The sequence below is a fragment of the Alligator sinensis genome, unplaced genomic scaffold, assembly GCF_000455745.1.
Source record: "Alligator sinensis unplaced genomic scaffold, ASM45574v1 scaffold821_1, whole genome shotgun sequence".
Classification (NCBI taxonomy): Eukaryota; Metazoa; Chordata; order Crocodylia; family Alligatoridae; genus Alligator; species Alligator sinensis.
The window spans coordinates 45,711-62,197 of record NW_005843270.1 but is presented as its reverse complement, the minus strand read 5'-3'; the positions used below and the strand labels follow the sequence as shown (position 1 = coordinate 62,197).

The 16,487-nt window shown below is 55.6% G+C and overlaps 2 protein-coding genes, 2 non-coding genes and 1 pseudogene across 4 annotated transcripts in view; 2 read left to right on the top strand and 3 right to left on the bottom strand.

Moving 5' to 3' along the window:
* LOC112548547 overlaps positions 1 to 2,114 on the bottom strand; it is a 4,109-nt gene extending 1,995 nt beyond the window's left edge. Inside the window, exons 1-2 of the mRNA XM_025194631.1 lie at positions 1,375 to 2,114; positions 368 to 498 (exon numbers count right to left, since the gene is read on the bottom strand). Coding sequence (XP_025050416.1) covers positions 368 to 498; positions 1,375 to 2,114 — 871 coding nt within the window. The remainder of the gene's footprint in view (positions 1 to 367; positions 499 to 1,374) is intronic.
* Positions 2,115 to 8,159: 6,045 nt separating this feature from the next.
* Positions 8,160 to 9,055, top strand: LOC112548546 (annotated as a pseudogene).
* A 1,382-nt stretch (positions 9,056 to 10,437) lies between these two features.
* TRNAF-GAA lies at positions 10,438 to 10,510 on the top strand. The gene has a single exon. It is a non-coding gene; the product is annotated as a tRNA-Phe (tRNA).
* A 257-nt stretch (positions 10,511 to 10,767) lies between these two features.
* TRNAY-GUA lies at positions 10,768 to 10,855 on the bottom strand. Its single transcript is given in 2 exon segments — positions 10,768 to 10,803; positions 10,819 to 10,855. It is a non-coding gene; the product is annotated as a tRNA-Tyr (tRNA).
* Positions 10,856 to 15,454: 4,599 nt separating this feature from the next.
* LOC112548549 overlaps positions 15,455 to 16,487 on the bottom strand; it is a 4,274-nt gene continuing 3,241 nt past the window's right edge. The window contains exon 3 of the mRNA XM_025194634.1: positions 15,455 to 16,362. Within this exon, the coding sequence (XP_025050419.1) occupies positions 16,337 to 16,362 (26 nt within the window). The 3' untranslated portion in view covers positions 15,455 to 16,336. The remainder of the gene's footprint in view (positions 16,363 to 16,487) is intronic.

Sequence of the window (16,487 nt, the reverse complement as noted above, 5' to 3'; positions counted from 1 at the left end):
GAGGAGAGACTAGAGAACCTGGACCTTTTCAGCCTCCGCAAGAGAAGGTTGAGAGGCGACCTTGTGGCTGCCTATAAGTTCATCACGGGGGCGCAGAAGGGAATTGGGGAGGTTTTATTCACCAAGGCGCCCCCGGGGGTTACAAGAAATAATGGCCACAAGCTAGCAGAGAGCAGATTTAGACTGGACATTAGGAAGAACTTCTTCACAGTTCGAGTGGGCAAGGTCTGGAACGGGCTCCCGAGGGAGGTGGTGCTCTCCCCTACCCTGGGGGTCTCTTTCCTGCCTATGCAGGGGGTCGGACTCGATGATCTATTGAGGTCCCTTCCGACCCTAGCATCTATGAATCTGTGAATCTATGAATCTGTGGCTGTTCTGTGAAGTTTGTCTATAGCATCGGGAATTGCCCGAAGCGCCGCTATGTGCTGCTTCAGACTGTCCCACATCACCAGCAGCCTCTCCATCACTACTACAGCAATGCTTCTCCGTACTAATTTGCTAAGGAAGAAGAGAGAAAAAGGGGTTATTATTTCATAGGTCTAAATTGTTGGCTCCTGTATGATCCCATAATGCTTCTATCGCTTCCTGCTGGGATCCCACCATGCGCCCAGCGTCTTGCACGGGAGCTGTGTCCTCGTTGTCCGAGGGTGTCCTTGGGTCACCACCCCGAGCTTGGCTTAGGCCCATGGACACGGCCAGGCTGGAGCAGAGTGATGGTGGGACATTGGGCCCGGGCAGCCTGCCTCTTCTAGGGGCGGGGGACACATCCATGTTCTCCCGCCCTGGTGGGGGGTCGGGCTGGAAGATCTATTAGGTCCCTTCCGACCCTAAAACTATGAAACTATGAAACTATGAAACATGCGGCAGGATGGGGAAAGTCCCCCGAGGAGATAGCGGCAGCGTGCCCCACAGTGGGGCGGTGGGGAGCTTCTTCCCCCTCCCAGGCCATGAGCCCTGCCCTGTCCTGAACCCACAGGAGGGTTTCCCCCTACAATACTGTGTCCATCTCCCGTAGCCGAGTGTGTGGACATGCCCATCCTCCTCATGGCCAGGGAAAAACTACACTGGGCTGGGGCCAGGGCTGCAGCCCACATCAGTGGCTCATAGAATCAGAGACATCATGGGAGAGACGTGCCTGGAGGCTGATGCCAATATCTGAACTGCGTCAGGCCCAGATGTGATAGTGGTGGGGAAGGGGCGGCCGTGCAGGCATGCTGCTGCCTGGTGTTTAAGCTGGGTTCGTCCCCCCTTTGACCGGTCCCCTGACATGGAAAGAAGAGGGCACGTCCTGCAAGGGCGCTGGGGCCTGCAGGTGCTGGGTCTCTCAGGGAAACCCCCGCTCACGCGCATTCCCTGGGGACGGACGTTACTCACCTCCCGTTGTTCGGACACATGAAGAGCTCGTCGGGCACGGCGCTCTCGCAGATGGAGCTCCTCGCCGTCTCCCCGCAGCAGGAGCATCGTCCCCGCTTGTAGCCTCCCCGGTGCCTCGGGGTCCATTCAAAGTCATACTCCACGTTGTTGGCATTTAGCACCGCAGTCACCAGAGGAAGAAATTTTGGACTATCTGGGTCTGTCGAGTTGTTTTTCACCATCACTCCCCTGCAGGTAACATAGAAGCTAAATGGCTCGTAGGTGATGTCGCACGTGCCCAGGAAGTGCGAGGCCTCGTGGATTAAAGTCCCCGGCTGGGAAACTTTATCGAGGTGACTCGGAGCCTCCCAGAAGAGCGGGCACAAATAAATGGTTTTGTCTCCAGATTCAGTATAAACATATGCATACAACTGCTGTGCGGAAGGGTCCCCCATGAACTTGGCTTTCTCTAGCACCGAGATGAGGTTTCTCACCCGCTGCTCCGTCAGGACGGCGTACCTCTCCATCCACAACATGGGCTCTTCAGAGTCGCGAGAAATCAGGTCCTGGGGCATCTCCATGAGCACACGGTCCTTCTTCACGGCGTCTCTCAGGATGTCCAGCGCGCTCTGCTTTGCTGCTTCTGCGATTCTCGCCTTGTCCTCGGCCAGCGGGATGTGACTTTCACCATCTCTTTCAGAAATGTGGCATTTCCTTTGGTTTTCTTCCTTGCCGCACACAATGGCTTCCCGGGAGCTCATCTCTGTGTGGACGCCTTCTGCACGCTTCAGCCCCAAGCAGCTTTCCAGCACAGCCCTGCAGAAGCACACGCAGTGTTTGACTTGCATTACTGCCCCTTCCCGCCGCAGCTCCCCGCGCCCTCCCCCGGCTGCACGGCGGCACTTAAAATGCCTTCAGGTCTGGTAACGGGTCCCCTCGGCAGGCTGGGCTGCTGGGGAAGGAAGTTGCAGGGGCGCCTAAGGGAATAGGGCAGAGAGATGGTGTCCTTTGGGCTGAGGCGCCTTGTAACAGCTGAAAATCGTGTCTGTGTGATGAAGGTGCTTGCTGAATGCTGTGTGAAGATTAGACCAAGTGCTTCTTGTTGTTCGTTCACATATTGTGAGCTGTATGTTGCCACTAATAGCTTAATTAAAGTAAAAGATTAGTGAGGCCTTGTATGTCGTGAGGCCTTGTAAGATTAGTAAGGCCTTAAAAGTAGTACGGCCTTGTAAGCAGTGGCCCAGTTCAAAGTAACCTTCTCAGAAAAATGCAAAGGCTTGTACTGCTATTGGTCAGACATAGGGGAAGTTCGTAGTGTGAGTGGCTGTGAGTCAACAGCATAGCTCAGAAGTTGTAAATTAGCTAGCACATCCGGAAATGAGCAGAAGGAAGACGCAGCATTGTAAGAGAAGCTACTAATTTAGAAATTAGCCGCTGACCTGGATTCGGTGAGCCAGTAGATCTCGAGGAGCCCAAGGACTGAATACCAGGGTCCTTCCTGGTACCCCTCGGACAGCGCAGATCAAGGACGCTGGACTTTGCTGAGATTTATAGAAGAGGAATTGTCGTATATCAGCTATCAGAGGGGATTGCCAATAAGTTGCCAACGTGAATTGTTATTGTCTGTCATCGTTGTCTTGTTACTACACATAGTTGTGTTATTTCTCACCACCCTCTCAATCCCGAACCCTCCGCTGCCAGCTAGGACAGCACCTCTTGCTAGCCCCTGGGACATGGGTGCTGCTGGGAGGGGGCATGACGGGGTCCAAGCTGGCTGTGACGAGGTGGCCTGGTCTCCCTGGGGCGACCTGTGGAGGACATGCTCTGTCCTCCTCCCCGCTGAGGGTGCTGGGACGTGGCTGCCTTTCCTGTGGTGGGTCTTAGGCCTCCTGCCCATCTCTTACATCTCCCTTTAGCATTCCCCCTTGCTGGCAAAGACCCGGCGCAGTCATCACAAGTGCGGGCCCTGGGACTGATTCTGGGGATGCCTGGGAGGGTGGGCTGGTGCGAGCTAGGAAAGCAGGGGCTGCATTTACATCTCAAAGCAGGACCCGAGAGGGGCAGAGACTGGAGCACCGAGAGGGGCCAGAGGTGCTGGTTGCAGCCGTGTTGGTCCAAGGACACAGGCAGACAAGGCTCTCTGGGTAAATCTGGTATCTTTTATTAGACCTGCAGATGCTCCCTCTGCCTGAAGAGGGGTGTCTGTAGCTGAAAGCTTGCAAAGAAGAATTTTTCCAGCTATTTTCATAGATTGTCAGGGGCTGGACGGGACCTGGGAAGATCATGGGGTCCAGCCCCCTGCACCAGGCAGGAAAGAGAATGGGGTCCGCTGACCCCAGCGAGGCGACCGTCCTGTCTCCTCTTGGAGATTTCCATGTCGGTGACTGCACCAGCTCTGCAGGGAGCTTATTCCAGTCGGGACACCCTGACTGTGAAGAAGTTTTTCCTAATGTTGAGCCTGAATCGGTCTTCAGTGGGTTTATTAATTTTATTGGATCTAATAAATTATATCAGACTTCCATGCCCCATGCCTGAGCTTCTCTCTCGTCCCCTCCCTGCAGAGTCCCCCACCCCGACTCGCCCAAAATCTGTTCTCACGTCCGTGACTTCCCTTTGCAAACATGACTGCTGCAGCTCGGCGCTCAGCGCTCTGCTCCACAGCGCAGTACTGGGGACCGCGAGCCAGAAGTGCACAGAGGTGCTGGACTGAGCCCGGGATTGCCGTGGTCCTGGGCCCGGACTGGCATGGAGATGGTACCTCTGCCTACGTGGCTCCTTCTGTGCTGGGGCCCGCCCTGCCCTGGTGCACGGGCGTTGCTGGGGTTTTCCTGGGAGCTTTCGCTTTCTGAATCCTGAAAGAGCAATAAAGTCTGGAGTTTGGTCAGCTGTGTGGTGGGAAAGGGCCTGTCTGGTGCTGGGAGTGCCCACTACACTACAGCCGCAGTGAAAGGTGCTGGGAGGCCAGGCTGCTGGGCAGGGGCTTGCTGGGCGGTGATGGTGATCAGCTGGAGGTGGGGGCGCTGGTCCGGGTAGGTGCGAAACAGTGCCTGGGGCTGGGGCCTGGTGCAGCCATGGTATGTACTGGGCATGCTTACCCCGGTACCCAAGTGCCCACAACCTTGAGCACACCGCTGTTTGCTGCAGCCTTGAGGGCAGGTCATGCGGGACCCACAGGACCTGAGGGCTTGAGCCCAGCACCTGCCCAAAGTCCCTGTGGAGTCTGTAGCTGGGGATCAGCATACAGGGACCAATCCTGCCTGCTGGTGTGGCCACTGGTGCAGCTGGATGCCAGGTTGCACCTCTAGCACTGCTCTGCTGGCCAGGCTGGCGCCCACTACCAGCACACGTGTCCCAGGGACGGCTGGCTGGGCATCCCCCTGTGCCATGTTGGTGTGCAGGTGTGTCTCCAGGCCTGTGCCATGCTCCTGTGGTTGGCACCTGGGTTCCTGTCACCAATGCAGATGCCCCTACCCCCTGCCCTGCAGCCGGGACCTGCCCAAGCCCTGCTGGCTCATACCAGGCCCCGCGGTGCTCACAGAATCAGGCATTCATAGGACATGAGGGTGGAAGGGAGCTCAGGAGGTCACATCCAGTCCAACCCCCTGCTCCAGGCAGGACCAAGGCTTTGCCTACCCGGGTCTTAAACACCTCCAAGGATGGAGACACCGCCACCTCTCTGGGTAACCCGATCCAGTGCTTCACCACCCTCCTCATGAGAAAGTTTTTCCTAATATCCAACCTCAACTTTCCTTTCTGCAGCTTGAGCCCATTGCTCCTTGTCCCGTCATCTGCCCCCACTGAGAACGGTCCAGCTCCATCCTCTTCGGGACCACCCTGCGGGGAGGTGAAGGCTGCTATTCTGCAGACTAAATCCACCCAGTTCCCTCAGCCTTTCCTCACAAGTTGTGTCCCCTGCCCACCCCCACCAGGGATATTCATTACCCTCTGTTGGACACTCTCCATTTTCCCCACATGCTTTCTGTAGTGGGCGCCCAAAATTGAACACAGGACTCCAGATGTGGCCTCCTCAGTACCAAATCACTTGTCTTGCCCTGCTGGCAGCGCTCCTACCAGTGCAGCCCAGTATCAAGTAGCCTTCTCGGCAAGAAGGACGCACTGCTGGCATCAAGCCATTAATGACCACAATGCTCCAGCCAGTTTTCTATCCCCCTTACAGTCCATTCATCCAGCCTGTACTTCTTTAGCTTGCCTGCGACCATGCAGTGGCAGACAGTATCAAAAGCCTTGCTAAAATCGGGGTACACCACAGCAACCAGTCTCCCCACAGCCACAGAGCCAGTCACGTCATCACAGAAGGCACCAGGTTTGCCAGGCATGACTTGTCTCTGGTATATCCCTGCCGATCACCTCCTGATCATGTTCTCTGAGTGGGTAGAAATGGATTCCTTGAGGATCTGCTCCATGATTTTTCCAGGGACTAAGGTGAGGCTGGCTGGTTCGTAGTTCCCTGGATCCCCCTTTCTCCCTTTCTTAAATATGGGCACTTTGTTGGCCCTTCAAGGAGGTGACAGATGTGTCCAAAAATAATGGGCCAGCACTGACAGGAGACCAGTTTTCTGGACTTTGCCAGAAGACCAATGCAGCCAGACATCAAATGTCGAGCTAGTTCCTAACTCGAGGGGAGGGCAACTCCGTGTATTAGTAGGTCAAGGATACAACTAGGGGATCCTGTCTTGGACCTTGTCTTGACCAACAGGCAAGAACTGGTGGAGGATGTGACGGTGACAGGTAAGTGGGAGGACGCGGTCACGATACACCAGAATTGCACATCCTGGGACAGGGAAAGCAGGAGGGAAAGCATACTAGACTTCACAAAGGCGGATTTCATCCGACTCAAGGGGTAATAGGGCTGGTGTCCTGGGAGCACAGACTGAAGGGTAAAGGAGTCTGGGAGGCCTGGGAGCTTCTAAGCCTGGAAGCCCAGCCACAAACTGTCCCAACACGATGGGAGCAAAGAAGAACGGCAGGAGACCAGTGCTGCTGCACCAGGGGCTTCCTGGACTCCTCATGCAGTGGGAACCAGCCCTGGGAGATGGGCCAGGGACCAGAGGATGGGAGAAAGGCCAGCGCAGCGCCACGGTCTAAGAAAGGCCGAAGGACCCAGGGAAGGACAGACCAGGTCGTTGCACTGTCGTACCTCGCCTCCACGCAGGGCAGGCCCTGGGCAAGGGTGTGCAGCGGGAAGGGCCGAGCGCAAGCAGCCAGGGTTTTTTATCATGGAGAGTCAGAGTCCCTGCCCCTCAGAAGGCAGGTCCAGGCCCTCACTCCCAGGCCCTGCTGGTGCCCCTCACCCCCAACCACAGCCCCCCGCCCCTCCAGGCCTGCCGCAGGGGACCTCCAGCTGCCACGGCGGGGGGGCCAGGGACCCAGGTCTGCAGCCCCCTGCCCCCCTGCAGCAGCGCCTGAGCCCCGGGTGCTGCCTGTGGGAGGTGGCGGCTGCTGCAACAGAGCAGAGCGCACAGCCCGGCTCCCTGCTCCGCAAGCTGCCCGCTGCGGCCTCAGGCTCCTGCCCTGCTGCCCTCCCCTGCGGTCTGCACAGCCTGGTAGGTGGGACCCGGTGCTGCGGGGCAGAGTGGGGCCAGGCAGGGAGGCTCCTTGGCGCTGTGAGGTCCGCGCTGCCCCAGGGAGGTGTCTCCTGCCCGTGAGGCAGCAGCAAGGACGGCAGTGTGGAGTTTAAGAAGTGGCTTGATGCCTACCTGGCTGGGGTCACTTGAGCCCAGTTTTCTCCTCCCCAGAAAGTCGGACTTGAAGATCTACAAGGTCCCTTCCGACCCGAGTCTATGATTCTCTTCTCCTTTAGCAAATTAGCAAAGAGGAGCATTGATGAAATAAAGAGGGAGGAGCTGCTGCTGGCCTGGGAGCCAGGAACGTTGTAAGGGCCAGGTTTGACGGGCATTGCCTGGGGAGTTTTGCTACAGGAACACATTTATCACTTCAGCAGCATGTATTAAGGGCTCTGGCTGGAAGCCACGCTCCCAAAAACATACCAAACTACCATAATACAGCATGAGGGACATGGGCAAGCTTTTGGGTACAAACACCCTTCTTCAGACAGAAGAAGTACTGTAGATGCTTCCTCAGCCTGACGAAGGGTCTTTGTACCCGGAAGCCGACTAAGAAGAATTTCTCCAACTATTTTATTTGCTCTAATAAAAGATACCAGATTTACCCAAAGAGCCTTGTCTGCCTGTGTCCTTGGACCAACACGGCTGCAACCAGCACCTCTGGCCCCTCTCGGTGCTCCAGTCTCGGCCCCTCTCGGGTCCTGCTTTGAGATGTAAATGCAGCTCCTGCTTTCCTAGCTCGCACCAGCCCACCCTCCCAGGCAGCTCCCGAATCAGTCCCAGGGCCTGCGCTTGTGATGACTGCGCCGGGTCTTTGCCAGTAAGAGGGAATGCTAAAGGGAGATGTAAGAGATGGGCAGGAGGCTGAGACCCACCACAGGAAAGGCAGCCACGTCCCAGCACCCTCAGCGGGGAGGAGGGCAGAGCATGTGGCTGCTGGGCATCCTCCACAGGCCACCCCAGGGAGACCAGGCCAGCACATCACAGCCAGCTTAGCCCCCGCCGCGACCTCTGCCTGTGGCACCTGCCTCCCGGGAGCTGGCAAAAGGCGCCACGGCCCAAAGGACACCATCTCCCTGCCCTGCTCCCCCAGGCACCCCGGCACCCTTCTCCCCGTGAGCCCAGCCTGCCGAGGGGACCCATTATGAGACCTGAAGGCATTTTAGGCACCGCCGTGCAGCCGGGGGAGGGTGCGGGGAGCTGCGGCGGGAAGGGGCAGTAATGCAAGTCAAACGCTGCGTGTGCTTCTGCAGGGCTGCGCTGGAAAGCTGCTCAGGACCAAAACGTGCAGACGGCGTCCATGCAGGGATGAGCTCCTGGGAAGTCATCGTTCGCAGCAAGAAAGAAAACCAAAGGAAATAGCACATTTCTAAAATTGATGGCAAAAGTCACGTCCCCCTGACCAAAGACAAGGTGAGAATCGCAGAAGCAGCAAGGCAGAGCGCGCTGGAGATCCTGAGAGACGCCGTGAAGAAGAAGGACCGTGTGCTGATGAAGAAATCCCAGTTCTTGATTACCCACAAATCTAAAGACCCCTCGTTCTGGATGAAACGGTTCGCGCTCTTGACCGAGCAGCGGGTGAGCAACTTCATCTCAGTGCTGGAGGAAGCCAAGTTCATGGGGGATCCTTCCACGAAGGGGGTTCATGCATATATTTATACAGAATCTGGAGACAAAACCATTTATCTGGGCCCGCTCTTCTGGGCGGCTCCGAGGCACCTTGGTAAAGATTCCCAGCCCGGGATTTTAATCCGCTATCTGGGCCCGCTCTTCTGGGCGGCTCCGAGTCACCTTGGTAAAGATTCCCAGCCGAGGATTTTGATCCGTGAGGCTTCTGGAGCGCGTGCGACATCACCAAGGAGGCAGTCAGCATCGATGTTGGCTACAAGGGGCTGATGGTGAAAAGCAGCCTGGCAGACCCAACGAATCCACAATTCAATCTTCTCTTGAATGCGATGCTAAATGTCAGAAACATCCAGTACGAGCTTGAAGTGACCCTGCGGCACCGCGGAGACTACGCGCGGGGGAGATACTCCTGCTGCGGGGAGACGGCGAGGAGCTCCGTCTGCGAGAGCGCCGTGGCCGACGACTTCTTCACTTCTCCGAACTGGAGGTGAGTAACGTCCATCTCGAGCGGCGCTTTCCCGGGGACACCCAGTGCCTGCAGGCCCCATTGCAGACGTGCCCTCTTCTTGTCCATGTCGGGGGCCTGTCAAAGGGGACGTGCCCGGCTAAAACGTCAGCCAGCAGCCCCGGCCCATGGCCACCCCTTCCCCACCATCTCCTCATGGCCTGATGTAGTTCAAACACTGGTCCCAATGGTATCAGCCTCCTGGCTCGTCTCTCCCATGAACCAGTGACGTGGACCCTGTGGCGGGCCAGTAGGGGGCAGCCGCCCACCTCCCTGCTCCCGACCACCTTCCCGGCTCCGAGTGCCTCCCTTGGGGTGCCTCCCGTCCGGCCGACCCCTTCCCTGGAGCACACCCGCTAGCCTGGGGTTCCCGCTGCCACCATCCAAGGCTCTGGACTCGCTTCTAGCTCTGCACACCTTGGAAAACACAGGCCTGATCGTCCAATGGGTGCTAGACCCAATACAGGCACTTGGGGCACTTCCCCAAGTCAGGGGCTGATTAGGAAGCCTCCCTTAGTCCACAGACCTAAGGGGCCTCCTTGGCATAATTTAGACCCCTCAATAAGTCTCCCACACCGCTCACAAAGGAGAACGCTATTGATTACAGGGCGTAGGGTGAAAACAGGGTAAAAGGTAGAGCAGTATCATGGAAATATCACAGGGATCCCATAGAGCAAACCAGCACGGCTGAGGTAGCCTTTGGATCACGCCTCTGAGTTCCTGTAAGCTACATATCTAGTTGGATCTCGAGTAGCTTACTCACCCGCATCGTCCAGAGCTGGTTGGAGTTTTGCTCTGGAGGCGGGTCACTCTTTGGCATGCGGTTATGAGGAGAGAGCCAGGTTCAGATGGTGAAGCTCCTCTGCCAGTTTCAGATGCATCTCGATGACCGCATGGCTAATAGCTGCCTTCTTCCTGGACCGGGCCTTTAAATAACCTTTCTGACCTCAGCAGCCCGGTCCAATCGAAGCTGCCAGTGCTGGCCACTAGCCAACCAATTTGCAAAGCATCACGGGTCACCTGGGCCCCTGAGAGGGGCTTTTCCCTCCCCCTCCCCACTGACCAGAGAACCCTCTTCGGAGGCACCAGGCTTTTGTGATCCCCCGCCCCGAGGAATTCAGCACCAGCCTCTCACGCTGGCAGAGACAGATTTCTGGAGAGGGACACCGACGGTGGCAATTGTGCCACAGGCCGTGCCACTTCTTGGCTCCCCTTGTCAAGCACGGGCACTGGCCAAGCAGCCGCAGGTCCGGGAGCCAGGCAAGAGGCCCAGGCGCCTGCAGCCCAGAGCCCCAAGCCCAGCCTTCCACCTTGGGCTCGGGGCCTGGGGAGGAAGGCCCAGCCAGAGCCGCCACTGTGGCCCTACCAGCCGGAGTAGCTCAGTGGGGAGAGCGTTAGACTGAAGATCTAAAGGTCCCTGGATCAATCCCGGGCTTCGGCAGCTCTCAGGTCTTCCTTTGGCTGTCGCCTGCTCCCCCTTTGCTTCCTGGCCACCCGTGGGCCAACCTCACCCCGGCTGCCTAATGCACTCGCGCTCACAGAGAGGAAGCCTTTTTCGCAGGGGCAGCGCCTCCCAGGCAGGCAGTAGGCCCTTTTGGTGTGCCCTTGCACAACTCAGCAGCGCTCACCTTCCACGCAAGCTGCCCCGGCCACCCCCAGGTGCAGAGCTTTCCTATGCAAGCCCCAAAAGGGAGGCATTCCTTCGAGCCGGACTCGAATCAGCCACCTAAGGATGTCTTGCCCAACGCTCTACAGTCCTCCGCTCTACCAGCTGAGCTACCGAAGGAAAAACACCCCCTCACTCTTGCAGCATCAGGTAACACACGCCCAAAAGTACCTGGCTCACCCACCCAGGACCCAGCACTCCTGCCACGATCACCGTCCCCTCCCGCTCGGCCCTCTGCTCCTTGCCCTGCCACCCGGCGAGCCCTTAGCTCTTTGGCACTCGCACCTGCCAGCCTGGCGCTGCTCTCGCCCAGCAGGGGACACGTTGCCAGGGCACCGTGGAGCTCACGGCAGCAATAGCTTCTCTGCACCTATGAGGACCAGCGCCCCCAAGGCTGGTTTGACCCCAGCATCCCTTCCTACCCAGGGCAGGGGGTCAGACTTGATGATCTGCTCAGGTCCCTTCTGACCCGACCAACGATGAAACTATGAAAACTTTCACCTATACAGGTCATTTCTAACTCCATTGAGTGGTTTTGGTTTTGCAACACCACTCACAGCACTAACTCCAAGTGAGGTGACCAGCACTCAACAGCATGCAGCACTGTGCGGTATTTCTGTAATAGTTTCATAGTTTCATAGCTGGTAGGATCGGAAGGGACCCGAGCAGATCATCAAGTCCAACCCCCTGCCATGGGCAGGAAAGGATGCTGGGGTCAAACGACCCTGCTCAGGTGTTCATTCCGCCTCCGTTTGAAGACCCCCAGGGTAGAAGCCAGCACCACTTCCCTTGGAAGTTGGTTCCAGATCCTAGCCGCCCTGACTGTGAAGTAGTGCCTCCTGAGGGGTCAGTGCTGAGAGGGTCAGGGTGCACCCAACCACATTGTCCCCGAGAATGGAGAAGGGGGCACGGACAGCACACACCGATCGATCTCCAAAGGAGCCCAAGATCACCCCACTCTGCAACCCCCCAACACATACTGGTGTCCTTTGGACATCACCACACCACGTGAAACAGGAGAGACAACTACAGATCATATTCTTTAAATGATTAAATAAAATAATAATAAGAGGTCAGCAGAAGAGTGATTCATGTTGGACTGTGCAGCTGCACCTGGTGTCCTCAAGCACCCATCACACGCAACTACCTGCAAATTGTAGCAACACGTGGTGGACAAGGGGGTGCACTACATGTCATTAGGTGAATTACACATAACAGATTCATGCAGGGGTGGGCAAAATACGGCCCGTGGGCCAGATCCCACCTGCCAGCTGACCGGATGCAGCCTGCAGGCAGGCACCCACCTGCTCCACATGAAAACCGTGAAAGCTCAGACAGTGTCTTCTGCATAAAAATGGCTGGGGCAAGACTGGGTTGTGGGGACAAGACTGCCATGAGAAATCCAGATCCGCTAATGGCTTGCAACCCATTAGGCGTCGAGACAGTGGAGTGCTTGTGGTACCCCACACCAGGCCCAGGCCATAGAATAATAAAAGCGATGGTTAAAATTGTTGGCAGAGACCTGACAGGCTCATCGCATGTGTATTGCCAGGCGAAGAAAGCCAGGGGAAAGGCTGAGCCAGTGAAGCAAGGAAACTACATCTGCATTTCAACTGACCTAGCAGCTAAAGGAAACAAAACTAAATTTGCATCTCAAGAGAAACCTGTAAAGGGTGCAGAAAGGATGCCCGGGACGGGACAAATGCATCTTGCTCACATTTGTCCAAGCAGGCATCCTGCCCAAGGCGTTACAAATGTCTCACCTGTTCAGTGTCTGCCTGGACTTTGGGAATGAGACCATCACCAGGACAACCTACTGCAAATTTGCCCCATTTAAAACAAATCCCCAAAGACAGGTCGGTGCCCAAAGCCTCTACACTTCGTGTCTGACCGCTCAGACCCATCACCTGTACCTCCCTAGCAGTGCTGGGGCTGCGAGAAGCACAAGACTTCACACCTGGACAGATCCAAACAGGAGCCAGGCCATGTAACAGTTGTAATGCGATGGTCACCCTTTTCCTCCCTGTTTTGTTCAGACTGTAATGGGCCAGCCGTCAAGGACAAATGCTTCTAAGCTAGACAATGAAACAGTATACAGCAAGACTGAAGCGCCAGCCAGGCGTGTGCGGTCCAGGGAAGACCAGGCCCCATCCTGCGCCCAGCCGATACGCGAGGGACCCACGCTGCGAGGCTGGACAAGAACGGTTTCCTGCTGCATCGGGTAAAGATCCCTGCAGGTGAGATATTACAAGGACTAATAGCTCATTTTATATTGGAAAAGAGACTTTTTCTGTCACTCAGTTTGCAACTTCTTGGTAGTTATTAAAACAAGCCTTTCTGCTCTTCATCAACCAGTGTTGTGTCACTTCTCAGAGCACTAGTTTTAACAATCATTTTAAAAGTGGTGAATTGCCACGTACATGTGACGGATTAAGGCAATGGTGGGCAAAATATGGCCTGTGGGCCAGATCCAGTCCACCAGCTGATTAGATCCAGCCTGCAGGCAGGCACCCACCAATTAATTGTATGAGGTGCTTGCCCTTGCTGCGCTCTGCACGGGGCCAGGTCCTGCCCATGGCACCATGTGCTGCACTCCAGCCTGCCCTGCTGGAGGTGCCAGTCCCACCAGCAAGCTCAGCTTCCAGGCACGGCTATCGCTGCCACTCTCCAGGGAACTGCTGGGCTCCCCGGCCTCCAGCAATTGTTCCTGTCCCTGCTGCAGCCTCTGGGGAGCAGGGAGGCAGGGGAGCTGCAGCGTCAAGGGGAGTGAGGAGGGCTCTGCCTAAAGCTCACTCTGGTCCTGCTCATGCAGGCGGGGGACCGTGTGGGTACGGGGTGGGTGATGAAGGAGCTCAGCGGGTCACAAAGCCCCATGAGACAGGCACAGGGTAGGCACACCCCACATCCCAACCACACACTCCACCATACACATCCCACACATACACCCACACCCCGACCTCCACGATACACCCCACACATGCTCTCACTCTGCATCCCCCTCCATATCTACAAACACTCCCAGCAGCCCCATACACCCCACACCTAAACCATAGCCACATACCCCTCCTGCACCCCCACACTGCATCCACACCATACCAACACCACCCCCACACCCTGTTATGCATTCTCCACTAATTAAATGTTACACAAATTGGCAATTGCTGAAATCACGAGTGCGACTTTATGAGGGAGAATAAAGCAAGATGCTGCATTTACTGATTAAGTGCTTAATACACACACACACACATACACACACACCCCACATTCATGCCCCAATTTCTGTTATGCGTTGGTATACGTTTACCAGTCTTATCAGTACTCAGATCAACTTAGAGGCCAACCAAGTGGATCACGAGTAGGAGCCAGGCTCCTGACAGTCCAGCTCATCAGAAGAACCGATGCTCCAGGATGACATGCAGAGCAAGACCCCAAATCGATGTCTCACCCCATCTTGTATAGCCTTGTCAATTCACCCAGTCCTCTGGGCTTCTCCTGTGTTATCACTGTGTTCTTCCTTGAAGGCTGAGTGCCGTTGTTCTCTCGCTGTTCTGGTGCAGATTCTTCTTGTTTTGGTCTTTTATCTGTCTGCATTCTTCAGCCAGTCGCCAGATGATGTTTTCTTTTCCACAAACACACTCTTACCCATTCTCTCACACATGCAGCATACAAAGGACAAACACTTGTGTCAAGCTACAAAGCAATACAAAATGAAGTTTCTTAAGGCAATACAAAACTGAAGCAAATACATCAAATTCAAAGTGATAGGCAAAAAGTATATTTGTATAACGCCCCACAACACACAATATTCAAGCAAACCCCACCCCTAAAAGAAGCACTTCTTGGGGAAGGGGAGAAACTTTCAGTGGGAAAGGTCACAGGGTAGTGGGGCAGGATTTCTGGTCACAAGATGGCAACCAGAGGGGGCACCCATCAAGGGGTGGGGCTGCACCATTCCAAGTAGCATCGTCACAAACTAAACTACACCGGATGGGGTTCAGTTTGTGATGAATCAAACTCATTTAAATTGCCAAAAACTCACGTACATGTAAAGTGTGATGCCAATAAGTCACGCAAAGAGACATTTTCGTCACGTGTACATTGTCTGGGAGTCACATGTACAAGCACCCCCGTGCTGATTTAGAGGCTGTACTCCAAAAAAGCACAGTGTGAAAAAGCATTTTTCTGTTAGTTTTAAACCTAGGATCCCATAGTTTAATTTTACATATCCTAGTTCTACTGTTAAGAGAGACAGTAAAACATAAACCCCTCTTCACTTTCTCTGCACTCTTTAGTATTCTGCAAACATCTCTCAGGTCTCTCCCTCTAGCACCTCTTCTCTAAGCTTTTGTGATGGGCTAGCTGGTAGTGATATGGCCCAGAGGTTTTGAAGGGGTAAAAGATGATTGGAGGACTTGGGATTCCCTCTACTCATCAATCAGGCCCCCGAGACTCTCCTGCCGTGTCCCGATTGGCCCCTTGGGTCACCTGGAGGGGGTAAAAGGGGCAGCGCCGCTGACTCAGGAGAGACGGAAGGAGCTTCAAGGAGCAGGCAAGAGCTGGGCCAGTGTGGCAGGAGCAGTTGCCCCAGAAGAGCCTGAAGGAGCAGGCAGAAGTGGGGTCCTCAGCAGCGCGGCGTGTGGCCGGCAGGAGAGGCTCCCGCTGGGCTCCAGGATCCCCGACGAGAGGCTGTGGCCAGCAGCAGAGGCTCCTCAGCTCCAGCAAGATCCGAGCAGTGACCTGAGAGGTTCCCAGCTCTGCTTCCAGCTCCTCCAGCAAGAGACCAGGCAGCGTGACGTGAGGCCGGGGCTCCAGGAAGGTCAAACCCCTAAAAGCTTGGAACACTGTTGGCTGTGTGGTAGAGTGTCTGCTTGCCACGCAGCAGGCCTGAGTTTAAGTCCTGCCTGGCCCAAGTAGTGGGGAGAAAATTCTTGTTGCAGTGGACGGGGGTCATTGTGGCTCCTTCCTTCCCCCCCCCTCCCGGTACCTATACCCTACAGCTCTTGTTGTTTGATGTTTTGTATTTTGTGCATTTTATATTTCCCCAGCCAGTATTGTTTGCTCTGCTGTTTGTGTTTCTTTTTTGTTAAACTGGTCTTCGGTAAACTGGATGAATATGTCTACAACTGTAAATGCCTAGCCTTTATGGAATCCTGCCCCCTCAGGCCGTCATAGTGTCTCCTATGCCCCCTGGTTTACACATGTTATGTTCCCTCTACTGTTTTTCTCATGAAAAGATATATGGTTTGTCCCTATTGGTGATCTGGCTCTGCTCTATACGGGGAGGAGGGTCCCTACACCTCCCACAGCACTTGTGCACATGCTCTGATCCCTTCAATTGGAGAGGGGTACCTCTTGGAGTACCGCCCGGGTTACATTTTTCTTAGTCCTAGCCTGTTTAATATTCTCTTCATAATGGAAGCTCTTCCAATAAAAGAGCGCTCACCTGGGGCCAGGAGCATGGACCAGATATGGGTCAGTCCTGCAAGGAGCACAGGCTCCTCTCCCATCCCTTGTTTGCCCGGAGCATGCGGCTGTGCTTGGGCATGAGGCAGAGCTGAGTCTTTCTGGGAGAAGTGAAGGGAATGAAGGAGTCATCCTCTGTCAGGGGGAGACTTTTGGCTTTTCCCTTGCCCCCACCAGAGACCCACCGGGGCTGGAGCAGGCTGGGCAGCAGATAAGCTGTGCTCCAGGGTGTTGCAGAGAGCACTCCGTCTCCACGTCTGGCTGTGGGTCTCACTCACTGGGGGGGGGG